The 12,730-nt window shown below is 50.0% G+C and overlaps 4 protein-coding genes across 4 annotated transcripts; 3 read left to right on the top strand and 1 right to left on the bottom strand.

Moving 5' to 3' along the window:
• Nucleotides 1-1,787: 1,787 nt before the first annotated feature.
• HETIRDRAFT_332407 (uncharacterized protein) lies at nt 1,788-3,011 on the top strand (the record flags this gene model as incomplete). The annotated part of the gene is made up of 1 exon (XM_009555198.1): nt 1,788-3,011. One exon carries the CDS (start codon nt 1,788-1,790, stop codon nt 3,009-3,011), a length of 1,224 nt encoding a protein of 407 aa, XP_009553493.1.
• A 2,519-nt stretch (nt 3,012-5,530) lies between these two features.
• On the bottom strand, nt 5,531-5,743 carry HETIRDRAFT_332302 (uncharacterized protein; the record flags this gene model as incomplete). Its single annotated transcript, XM_009555197.1, has 1 exon — nt 5,531-5,743. A coding segment is annotated over one exon (213 nt), but the record flags the coding sequence as incomplete, so codon positions are not given.
• A 735-nt stretch (nt 5,744-6,478) lies between these two features.
• On the top strand, nt 6,479-6,808 carry HETIRDRAFT_247620 (uncharacterized protein; the record flags this gene model as incomplete). The annotated part of the gene is made up of 1 exon (XM_009555196.1): nt 6,479-6,808. A coding segment is annotated over one exon (330 nt), but the record flags the coding sequence as incomplete, so codon positions are not given.
• A 206-nt stretch (nt 6,809-7,014) lies between these two features.
• Nucleotides 7,015-8,432, top strand: HETIRDRAFT_108308 (uncharacterized protein; the record flags this gene model as incomplete). Its single annotated transcript, XM_009555195.1, has 4 exons — nt 7,015-7,533; nt 7,587-7,604; nt 7,660-8,232; nt 8,292-8,432. 4 exons carry the CDS (start codon nt 7,015-7,017, stop codon nt 8,430-8,432), a joined length of 1,251 nt encoding a protein of 416 aa, XP_009553490.1.
• Between the last annotated feature and the right edge of the window lie 4,298 nt (nt 8,433-12,730).

Raw genomic sequence — 12,730 nt, 5'->3', positions numbered from 1 at the left:
ACAACGGGGCCGACTACCGCTTACGTTGCTAGTCCAGACTTTCTAGTCATTCTTCGGGAGATTACTGCATACATCCTTGTCACCACGCCAGCATGCAGTCCGTCCCGGTCCCCGGACGAGGTGCAAGGAGGACCCCCGAAAATATGTTGGGAGGCCGGGTGGAAGTTTGTCAAAAGTTGGCCAAATTGTGCCGGATAAATTCAGGCATGTGTAAGATTAGCAAAAAATGTTCAGATTGTGCTACCAGGCCTCAAAAAGTCAAAATCTTTGCTGGACTGGCCAAATCAGGCCTTCTGAGTGCTCAAAAATTGCCAGATTGCACATTTTAGGCCTTTTTTGAGGCCTACAAAGATCAGAATGAGTAGATTACAGCACTATAAAACACATGGAACATGGCAGATAAGAGAAACTACTTCAAATAATCACAGCTTGTTTGTAAAGCCATTGACATCTTCTCTGTTATGATCATGTTCTGTCAGGCCTTAACGGTGGTCTATTCCGACACGATCATCACAAATATCAAGTGGCCTCACAAGTTGAGGCATACAACAAGGTACAGATAAAACCTTGGTCATCCACTCCCAACGGATCACCTTATCGTTGGTCGAGTATCACGAGCCATATTGCATGCGGGCATAGAATGCCGCCTTACAAACTACTCACATACTGGGCATTGAGCTCCTAGTCTTTCCTGGCCGGAAGGAGATGAATGGAGAAGCACAAGAGTAGTCGTTATTTGTTATGATCACGTTCTGTCGGGCCTTAACGGCGGTCTATACCGACACGATCATCACAAATATCACGCGGCCTCACAAGTTGAGGCGTACACCAAGGTACAGATATTAACCTTGGTCATCCACTCCCAATGGATCATCAATCATTGGTCGAGTATCACGGGCCTTGTATTAGCGGGCATGGAACGCCGCCTTATAAATTACTCACACGCAGGGCATGAACCTCCTAGTCTCTCCTGGCCGGAAGGAGACCAATGGAGAAGCACAAGAGTAGTCGTTATTGAGAGAGACGACTTAGAGAATACCTACAGATACATATTTGGTATTCTCACGCCCCACTTCCCAAAGTAGTATAAAAGGCCCATAGAATAGGCTGACGATCTTCAGTCTATTCTCTTCGTTCTCCTGTATCTTCACATACAGGAATCTTCTCTTCATTGCTACATCGCAATACACTTCTGGCTCCTGTGCTACACGTACAGTCGAGACCATCGTTCCACACATCCTCCACGAGTGACCTAGGGAAGAACCTCCTACTCTTGGGGTTACCGACGAGCAGTCGTAACACTAGAATAGACTCTTCTGCCCCTACCTTGCTCGCACTAGCTTGCTGCCACACTCTCTCTCATAACCTTGCTCAGTGGGGATATAGACCCCCATTGAGAAAGCGTTACTGCATACACTCTGGAGCAAGACCTAGGCCAGGAATACCCACCAGGCACTAGACGTATCAATAACCAACTCCGTCACAACAATTGCCCTATCCGGCGCGAAGGGGATTTCTGGGTCTACGAAGACAATAACAGAACTGCCCCTCCGAATTACGATAACTGCTCATACCGAAACGGGCGTTATTACTTCACACTTGAAGACGGAACAGAAGAAGAGGATATTTGGAACGAAATAGAAGCTCAGTGGGAACTAGCCCCACCATACAGGGAACCGGCGCCGGTAATCCCCGAAGACTCGGAGCAAGAGGAAACAACCTCGGAATCAGACTCCGACTCACCAGACCAAACACCGATCAACACCCGAAACGAACCACTCGCCGAAATGTCGGGACAAGCTTCGACTTCTACAAACACCCCTTCCGCGACAGTACAACCCGGAAGAGGAAAAGTCAAACTCCCAGACAATTACACAGGCGACCGCATTGAATCCCAGAAATTCATGCTCCAATGCCTCCTTCTTTTCGCAGCAGAATCCGATCGGTACAAGACCGATCAAGACAAAATATCCCTTGTGCTCTCATGCATGAGATACGGCACGGCGGGAGCTTGGGCGGAGAACTTCCTCCTCAAATCAGTAGGAGCAGATCCACCTACCGATCTAGGCACCTGGAAGGACTTCCTAGCCAAGTTCAAATTACAGTTCAGGGAGACGGGCAAGACCGACAAGGCGCGAAGCGCACTCATGGCCTTCTCCCAAGGACGAATGACGGTTGATGAATACTCCAACCAATTCATTCTCATCGCCGCCGATGCCGACATCTCCGATAAAGAGCAAGTCCCTTACTTCCAACGCGGGTTAGACCCGCGCGTCATGGACAAAATATACGACAAGGAAGTTCAGCCAAAGGATACGATTCAGGACTGGATCAATACAGCCTGCGAAATAGATGGACGACTTCGAGCCAGAACAGCTCAAAAGGCCATCCTCGCCAACTCCACCTCCTTTCGAAGCGATTATCTGAATCGTTTTCATAACCAAATCTCTCCCCGCTACAATTCCACAAACGCCCCTCGCAGAATGAACAACCAAGTTGTTGACATGGACATTGACGCGACACGCAAGCGCAATGCCCTTAGCCAAAAGCGGAAATATGACGGCAAGCCTCCTGGCGCCTGTTACCATTGCAAGAAAACAGGACACTGGAATGCTGACTGCCCATCATTACGCAGAGGCGTTCAACCGATTCGAGGAAACTCGAAAAGACGCATGGGTACAACAGGGAGAAGAAACCGCGCGGTTGATTTGGAGGGAGAAGACGACGCACCCGCTATGGGAAACCAAGCGGGAATATATCGAGGAATGGAGACAGAGGATGTTCATCGCAACAACCAGCGGGTACCACAACCTGGTTCTTCGATGGAACGTCCTCACTCTACCCCATCCGGACGACCCCAGACGAACCATGGGCAGCGCACTATGCTACCTAACGGACGACGGGGAGACGGAGGCGTCAGTCATTCTGCTCGAATCGGAGCAGTGCTCGGAGAATTAGGAGAGGATGAAGCCAGAGAAATAATCTTGGGACACGCGGAGCGTTTTTCCTGACCTCTCCCTCACCAGCGAAGGAGAGAGGTCAAGGACGACCCGAGTTTGATGCCCGCACTTGTATTCGTATCGGAGCAATGAACGACCGTATCATCACACCCATACGCCTGAACGTGAAAGTATCAAACAGGAGTCAAAGCGCTGGAGCAAAGGCAACCATCGACTCGGCCTGCGAAGGGGTTATAGTAAACGAAACTTGGGTCAAGAGACATCGTTTCCCCACCTATACACTCAACAACCCCATTCGCGTCCGGAACGTCGACGATACCATTAACAAAGCAGGTCTCATCCGATCCGCCCTGGATGTGAACCTCACCATTCGGGACATCAGTGGACGAACGCATACCGAGCGCGTCCAGATGTTTATCTCCAATCTAGGGAAAGACGACCTTATCCTGGGAACAGATTGGCTGAAATACCACGATCCCTCCATCGAATGGAGGCGACGAGAAGTGCACTTTGATCGGTGCCCCCAGAAATGCCAGCAACCATATGGGTTCACCAGGGCAAGGGAAGAACCGCCATACAGTAGGCGGTTATCAGACGTGGAGCCACGGCGCAAACCACGCATCAATGAGCGCGAAAAACAGCGCCTCGAACATCTCCGAAGACTATCGGAAGATGTAGGACTCCGCGATCACAGCGGAACGTTTGGCGTCCGACTACGAGCATACCTCAAAAGGAAATGGCTCCTAAAGGACATAAGGAAATACGCAGAAGAGAAACGAAAGGCTCAAGACAAGCCATCTCTTCCGCCAAACGGGGGAGAACCTGATCTCCCAGACAAACCCTCAGGAAAACAGGCCACCCGGGACCCAGTTATTCGGAAACTGGCCCCCGAACCGTCAGGATTTGCCAGCTTCGACCAAGACCTGGAAGACGAAATCATCGTCACCAATCTAAAGGAAAGAGTTCCCAAGGCGCATCACGAATTTTTGGACATTTTTAGCGAACGAAAGTCGCAGCGACTCCCAGAACACACTTACTGGGATCATGCCATCGACTTAAAACCAACCTTCAAACCGCAAGTGCCCAAAATCTACGCCCTGAGCCCAGAAAAACACGATGAATTAGGAAAATTCATCAAGGAACATCTGGAAAGAGGAACCATCCGTCGATCCACCTCGCAAACAGCAGCCCCATTTTTCTTTATAGGAAAAAAAGATGGAAAACTACGCCCGGTACAGGACTATCGCCATTTAAATTCGCACACCATCCCGAATGTGTGCCCCCTTCCACTAATCCAAGAACTACTGGACGTAATAAAAGGGGCCATCATTTTTAGCAAATTGGATGTGCGATGGGGATACAACAATATACGCATCAAAGAGGGAGATGAGTGGAAGGCGAGCTTCATCACCCCGTTGGGTTCTTACGAACCTACGGTGATGTTCTTCGGCCTAACCAACTCGCCAGCCACCTTCCAAGCTATGATGAACATGATCTTCAGGGAGCTCATCACAGCCCGGAAGATAACCGTATATATGGACGACATCCTCGTCTTCTCCAAAACCATGGCGGAACATGTTAAAATCCTAAACCAAGTTTTCCAAATCCTACGCGACAACGATCTATATTTGAAACCCGAAAAATGTGAGTTTTACAAGGAAAAGCTCCAATATCTGGGATATACAATTTCAAAAGACCATGTCGCCATGGAGGACTCAAAGGTGGACGCAATAAAAGATTGGCCAATCCCACGCACAGTCCGCGACATTCGCTCCTTCTTGGGCCTAGGAAATTTTTACAGGCGCTTCATTGACAAATTCTCACTCATCGCGCGCCCCCTACACGACCTTACCAAAAAGGACGAGAAATGGAACTGGACTGCAAAATGCCAAGAAGCTTTCGAACGGTTAAAGAAAGCTTTTATCAGTAAACCCGTCTTGAACTATCCAGATCCCATGCACCCATATCGATTAGTAACGGACGCATCACTAATCGCCTATGGAGCTACCCTTCTACAAGAAGGAAAAGATGGCAACTGGCACCCAGTCGCTTTCCTCTCTGGATCGTTTTCACCAGCAGAGCGGAATTATGATGTTCATGACCGGGAACTCTTGGCTATAATAAAAGCGTTGGAACACTGGAATCACTACCTCGAAGGAGCACGACATCCCTTCGAGATTTGGACAGATCACAAAAACCTGGAACATTTCCAAACGGCGCGAGACCTATCACGACGACACGCCCGTTGGAGCCTTTATTTGAGCAGATTCGACTTTACACTCAGCTATAAAGCAGGATCAACAAATCACTCCGATGCTCTGTCCAGGCGTCCAGACCTAAGTGAGGGGGTAGAATCTGACAACAAATCTCAAATTTTACTCCCGGCCAAGCTTTTCAACAAATCCGACGAAACATTGGTAGAACCGTCCCCGACACGGCATATAAAATCCACGGAAATCACCTCCTCAAACCTCATTTCCCTCATCCGAAACTCGAAATCGGAACACGATGCCCTAACGAGGGTAGCCCTCGCAAAACTCTTAAGAGTAGGACCACAAGGAATGAGAGGATTATTGGGACATTGGACATACGAAGACGGAACCACCAGACGCAACGGCCACATATGCGTCCCCAAAGACGACGTCATCCGAAGACTCATCGTCAAAACACATCATGATGCACCCGCGGTAGGACACCCGGGTAGAGCAAAAACATTGGAAATGGTGCAACGACACTACTGGTGGCAAAACATGACAAAATTCGTCCACGAATATGTGGATGGATGTGCCATATGCCAATCTACGAAGAATTTGACACACAGGACACACCCACCTATCCACCCTCTGGAAACCACCAACGTTCCTTGGCGATTCATCTCGACAGATTTCGTCACGGACCTACCCGAAAGCAAAGGTTTCGACTCAATCAACGTGGTAGTGGATCAAGGTCTGTCAAAAGGCATAGTCATCACCCCATGCAAGAAAACGATCACGGCAGAAGAAACAACCGTGCTTTTCCAAAACAACGTTTTCAATCGACATGGACTGCCGACCAAAATAGTGTCCGATCGGGGCCCTCAATTTGCGGCCAAATTCACCCGAGAACTCTGGAAACAGCTAGGGATCACCGCCGCTCTCAGCACGGCGTATCATCCCCAAACAGATGGAGAGACGGAACGGGTAAACCAGGAGATCGAGCAATTCCTGAGAACGTTCTGCAACTACCATCAGGACAATTGGGTAGACCTTTTGCCGTTCGCCGAGTTCTCACACAACACACGGAAACACTCGGCCACCGGGAGATCCCCTTTCGAAGTGCTATACGGTTTCAACCCCCCCTATTCAGCTGACACGGCGCTGGAGACAAAGGTACCTGCGGTAGCTGAACGCATTAGGACGATCACAGAAGTTCAGGAAGAAGCCGCCGCTAGCTTACAGATAGCCAGCAATTACGCCAAAGACCGGGATCTTCACAGGAAACTTCCCCAATGGGAGGAAGGAGACCAAGTATGGTTAGAAGGAACCCATATTCGGACAACCCATCCTAAGTTCAAGCTCGCCCCTAGGCGATATGGCCCTTTCAAGATACTGGGAAAAGTAGGAACCCTGGCGTACAAACTCCAAATTCCTCCGCAGTGGAAGATCCACCCGGTATTCCACGCCGCCGTGCTCACTAAATATAGAGAAACTGAAGCCCACGGAGAGAACTTCGCGCGACCAATACCGGAGGTATTGAACGACGAAGAACATTACGAAGTAGAAATGATCGTAGATTCAAAACGGCAAGGACGGGGAACCAAATACTTGGTCAAATGGATGGGATATCCCGAAGCAGACAACACCTGGGAGCCCTACGCTCTCCTAAAAGGAACGGCGGAAGAAGCCATGAAAGATTTCCATGACCAATACCCTGACAAACCTCGTCCGGGAACAGCCTGAGAGGAGGGGCGAAAGATTATAAAAGGAGCAACGAGAGGACTCCAACAAAACATCTTCTCACCTCTTTCCCCTCTCGAACACACTCCCCTCTCGAATGCTCCTCCACGACGACCACGATGCTTCGTCTCCATCCAGAAACTCCTCCCCCGATGTCGTCCTTATGGTCGCCAATCCAGATGTCGAACGAGTGGAAAGAGGAACAAGTCCTCACCGACCAGATGCTGGACGAATTGATAGAGGAACAAGTCCTCAACAACCAGGACCTACCGGCGTCCTCCTCACCCCTCATCTCAACAACTTCTCCGACGACGACGCCGAAGACTATGCCAAGTTCAAAGAAAGGGAAAGAACCCGAAGACCCTCACCGGAGAGGGCCTCACGAGATGCACCACGGCATGAAAGCTCTGATGACCGAAACCAGTCGAGCCTTGGCCCATTACCAGTGGGAGTTCCACCTCCTAGTGAAGGCACGTGTCCTAGTGGAGTTGCAGGTCCCTCGGGATTTCGAGCAAGAACGGCAGCTCAACTCCCAAGCCATGGAGAAGCTGAACCAATACCAGTTCTATCAGAAACTGCACCTCCGCCAGTACCAACTAGTGGACCGATTCCCAGCTCCATGGGAGGACCTACCCCTCGTACAGATCCTCACACCGGAGAACTGGAGCGACACGCGGACGCGCTCCTCCAGCGGAACACCATCTCCGCGGTAATACAAATGGCCACAGCCATGGCCCTCCAAAGACTCGCTAACTTCTCGGCAGGACAACCCGGGAATGAACATAGCGACGTACCTCGACGACTGGCTAGTGCCAGTCTCCAGATCAGGACGCTTGCCCTCCAAACCGACCCGGACACAGCCTCCTGGTATGCCCATAATGACGGGCGACCCCGAGCCCTCCTCATCCACCCTGACGAGTTCTCCCAATATGTCAACTGAGAGCTCCTTCCAGCTCTCCTCTTCGGAGGAGAACTGGGAAACGTCCAACCAAGCAGAACCGACCCTTTCCGAGTTGTCACTTGGAACGTACCACGTCCCGGAGAACATCCCTCGCCTGTACCAAATCCAAGAAGGGTTCCGCGTACGGTCGTGGAGCGCCCTCCACCGAGACAACGAGAGGTTCCTACAGCGCATAGCCATACCGCGACTCCCCCCTCTCACCGGATACGAGGTTTTCCCTTATCCCAAGGAAATACCGACGAGGAGGAACCGCCCGTCTATCGAAGAAATGAGGGAAGGCGGAGTCGGGGAAACCAGGCAACCCTCGGACGCGGAACAACTGCTGGCCGGAGTATTCGACACCGGCCTGGATCGCCTCCTCCTAGTGCTCGATTTCGTACGAACAAAAGAGAGGATAACCGAAGTAGCCGCAGAACTCGCCGCGCTGATTCGGAGGCTCGAAGAAATAGCTCTTGGACTAGATCCGAGCTCGATGCATGGGATGCTCTAGACGACCCAGGAAATTACGACGACGCGGACCCTTACTACCGACCGGACGAAGGGGGCGGGGATTATCAAGGACCTTTTGATTATTAAACGGACTAATAACAGGGCATAGGGAGAAGAAAGGGGGTAAGGAAGTTGAGGAACTCCTTCCCCTGACACACAAATTACATCCGAAACGATGTAAAACTACAATCGTCCGCAACGACGTAAAACTAGGATCGTCCCTCAAGACGTTAAACTGTACGACCTCGTCCGAAAGAGACGTTAAACTACCGCGCGTCCGGAATGACGTCTAAACTATCGGACCTGCATGTCTTAAAACTGTGAAAAGATAAGAAGGCAGGGGAAGTACCTGACCATTTCAGTCCTAGGTTCAAATGATGGTACGAATCAAGGACAACAGCGGGCATAATTCCACGTACGACCTACGGCGGAATCCTTTCACATCCTCGCTGTCAAGGAGTTAATCTGACAGATGCATCGAGCGTCCCATTTGGATCCTCAGTTTTACAGGGTTTTTTCCGCATTAGGGAACCCTCTACATGACATATACTCTACTCGTAGGTGTCGACAAGCAGGCCCTTCGCCTTGGTACAGCGAAGTGCCCATACATAACCGGTTGCAAGTCCGAGTCAAGAAATTATGATGCATAACTCGTATCGTGAACCCTCACAGTCAAGGTCTGACTGGTGTTTTGGGACGTCCCACTTTGGATCTCCCGTTTTACAGGATCGTTTCCACATTAGGGGATCCTACAGCTGGCGCATGAGATGATGTAGAGAGCGGGCCGCCTCTACCTCACAAGTCTTCCTAATGATGCGAGGCCCCAAATTACATCCGGAACGATGTAAAACTACCAAAGGCTTGGTCCGCAATGACTATAAACTACAAGGGTCCGCAATGACGTTAAACTAGTCCTCGTCCGAAATGACGGAAAACTATCCCCGTCCGAGATGACGTTAAACTACCATTGACCAAAGGAGCGTGGTTGCATTCTGGCGAAGCGCGGAAGGACTCGCGTCACAGAACCCTGCCTATAAAAGGTCGAAGCGCTTCCGATATTCACTCGCTTTTCGGTAAAAGAATATCGGGTCGTCTTGGTTCAAATCCAAGCGAGGGGTCTGGGGACATGGAAGAGCAAGCATCTCTTCATGGAGCGCTCAGTCTAGTCCTGGAGTCGAAGTACAAGAAATTCCGCTCCAAGACCTAGTCAGGAGGCAACTAGGACACGTGCCTCGAGTCAAAGATCTAGTAGGAAGGGACTAGATCACGCGACTCTCGTCTGGCCCACATAGCGGAAGAACGACAAAGAGCGGGCCACTCACCCAAAGTCTATTCCGCCACAATCGTCCGCGACGACGTAAAACTAGGTATCGTCCGAAACGACGATAAACTACGAAGCGTCCGGGATGACGTTAAACTAAGCATTGTTTTTCCACAATATTTGTGGCGAAACAACGTCCGCGATGACGCTAAACTATTGTCCTCTCAAGAATGAGGATTGTTCGAGGCCAATGGCATCGACGTCCGAAATGACGCTAAACTACTTGTCCCTTCAAGCATAGGGATCGTGCGTGGCGATCTTGACAAGATACCGCGCGTCCGCGACGACGTTAAACTAGGTGCCCCTGAACCTAGGGGTTGTCATTGACGTCCAATCCCCTGGCCGCCAATGCGTCCGCAATGACGGAAAACTATTTGCTCCTTACCGAATAGGAGTTGTGGATTGACCGCCATGGTGTCAATCGGTCCGCAATGACACTAAACTACGTGCTCCTTACCGCATAGGAGTTGTGATTCATCACTCTGGTGCTGAATCGTCCGAGATGACGTTAAACTACTCGTCCCTTTTTAGTACAGGGATCATCGGTCGACATCATTCTTGACGAGAATATGTCGACGATGTCCGAAATGACATTAAACTACCCTCATCCTCGGAGGAAAAGCCTATCGTGACTCGAGGGACACAGTCAGACGATAGTCCGCCTATCGCACGGCGTTAAACTGCAAGCCGCCTAATGCACGGCGTTAAACTGCAGGTCCGCCTACCTCACGGCGTTAAACTGAGCGGTCTCATAACCTTGAGACGTATAAGTTATCCGGTTTGATATAGCATAAACCGTTCCCATCATGCCTCAGTGGAAACCTGCGGGATAAAGTCTGGTCTAGGGCCCTATGCACACAACCGATGGAAATTCCGGCGTGCAGAAACATCTTTCCCCACAGATATTCCATGTTGATGATGAAGCGCGTCCGCAAAGACGTTAAACTACGGATCGTCCGAAACGACGATAAACTACGGACCGTCCCGCATGACGTTTTAAACTGCCAGTCGTGGATATATCTCGCAACCCGACTAATATATCAGCTGTGGTCTTGATGTCTACTCGTGCAAGCGAATGGGCAGACCTGGAAAAGGAGTCAGACTCCTCCTTATTCCTCGCTGCACCCTTCAAGTCTAATTCTCTTCACATCCTTGCCTCGAACCCAACACTACACGTGGTATTCCCCACCATAGGCCCACGTTTGTGAAAAACAAACTCTGGACGCCGTAAACTGCCTCACCGGAGATGAGTCCACCGTATGGGGACAATACTGCTTGGGATTTGGCTGCAACCTCACCGGAGATGAGCTCACCGTATGGGAGCGATACTGCTTGGGGCGTCATGACTGGTAGCCTGGAGAAGTAGGCCTAAGCCTTCGTAAAGCGATCAACCTACTTGTCCATGGGCGCCATCCACTGTCGTCAAGAGGAACAACAAATCATGAGGATAGACGACTATCCTGGAAACACTGAGGTTTGGCCCTCGGAGAAGGAAGAAGAAGAACCTGATGACACGAACTAGAACCCACATGCTAGAGTTTCTACACATCCACACACCACTCGCATTCATACGCCTTTCTTGATACTATTCCAGAAGCGGGCTGGAAGTAAGACCGCGATGAGGTTTACCCGCGGCAGAATCAATCCCACGGGTGAAGGAAGAACATCCTAGAGAGCGGAGGCCTGGATAACCTCGCGACTCGACAAACAAACAGCTCAACGGAGATGGAAAACTCCTAGGGGATCAAACGACGTAAGTCGGTCTTCCTCCCAGAAAACGAAGTCATGTCCCGGAAGTCGCATCCGGAGACCGTCTTTGGATCAAGAAAGCAAATCGTATATGGAGTGGCGATGAAGCGCACAGCGCTGTCCTACCAGGCGAATAGGACGTAGAAAGGGGGTATTGTTATGATCACGTTCTGTCGGGCCTTAACGGCGGTCTATACCGACACGATCATTACAAATATCACGCGGCCTCACAAGTTGAGGCGTACACCAAGGTACAGATATTAACCTTGGTCATCCACTCCCAATGGATCATCAATCATTGGTCGAGTATCACGGGCCTTGTATTAGCGGGCATGGAACGCCGCCTTATAAATTACTCACACGCAGGGCATGAACCTCCTAGTCTCTCCTGGCCGGAAGGAGACCAATGGAGAAGCACAAGAGTAGTCGTTATTGAGAGAGACGACTTAGAGAATACCTACAGATACATATTTGGTATTCTCACGCCCCACTTCCCAAAGTAGTATAAAAGGCCCATAGAATAGGCTGACGATCTTCAGTCTATTCTCTTCGTTCTCCTGTATCTTCACATACAGGAATCTTCTCTTCATTGCTACATCGCAATACACTTCTGGCTCCTGTGCTACACGTACAGTCGAGACCATCGTTCCACACATCCTCCACGAGTGACCTAGGGAAGAACCTCCTACTCTTGGGGTTACCGACGAGCAGTCGTAACATTATTGAGAGAGACGACTTAGAGAATACCTACGGATACGTATATGGTATTCTCACGCCCTATTTCCTAAAGTAGTATAAAAGGCCCATAGAGTAGGCTGAGGATCTTTAGTCTATTCTCTTCGTTCGCTGTAGTCTTCCTACTACAGCCCCTTCGTTCTTAGGCAGTCCTCATACTGTCTACTCTTTATTGCTACATCGCAATATACCTCTGGCTCCTGTGCTACGCATACAGTCAAGACCATCATTCCACTCTCTCTCTACGAGCGACCTAGGGAAGAACCTCCTACTCTTGGGGTTACCGAACGAGCAGTTTGTAACATTCTCCTGTACTACCACTACTCTGCTTGGCCCCTGTACTATATTAATATAACCCCTATAGTTGTTTTACAGCCACTACAATGGCCATAGTACATTGCATTAGTCAAGAGTAAATTTGGAGAGAGTCTTGGTCAAGGTTAATATGCTGCAAGTCTTGATTGGTAGTTAGATCTTTGGAAAGTATATATAGGAAGTAGTTAGATTGAATGTGAGCAAATATATATGACTGCACAGCAGCCACATGATCATGGATGGCTCAAAACAGAGAAGTATATAA

The sequence above is a fragment of the Heterobasidion irregulare genome, assembly GCF_000320585.1.
Source record: "Heterobasidion irregulare TC 32-1 unplaced genomic scaffold scaffold_14, whole genome shotgun sequence".
Lineage (NCBI taxonomy): Eukaryota > Fungi > Basidiomycota > Agaricomycetes > Russulales > Bondarzewiaceae > Heterobasidion > Heterobasidion irregulare.
The sequence above is the reverse complement of the archived record's forward strand: the minus strand, read 5'-3'. Positions and strand labels throughout refer to the sequence as shown.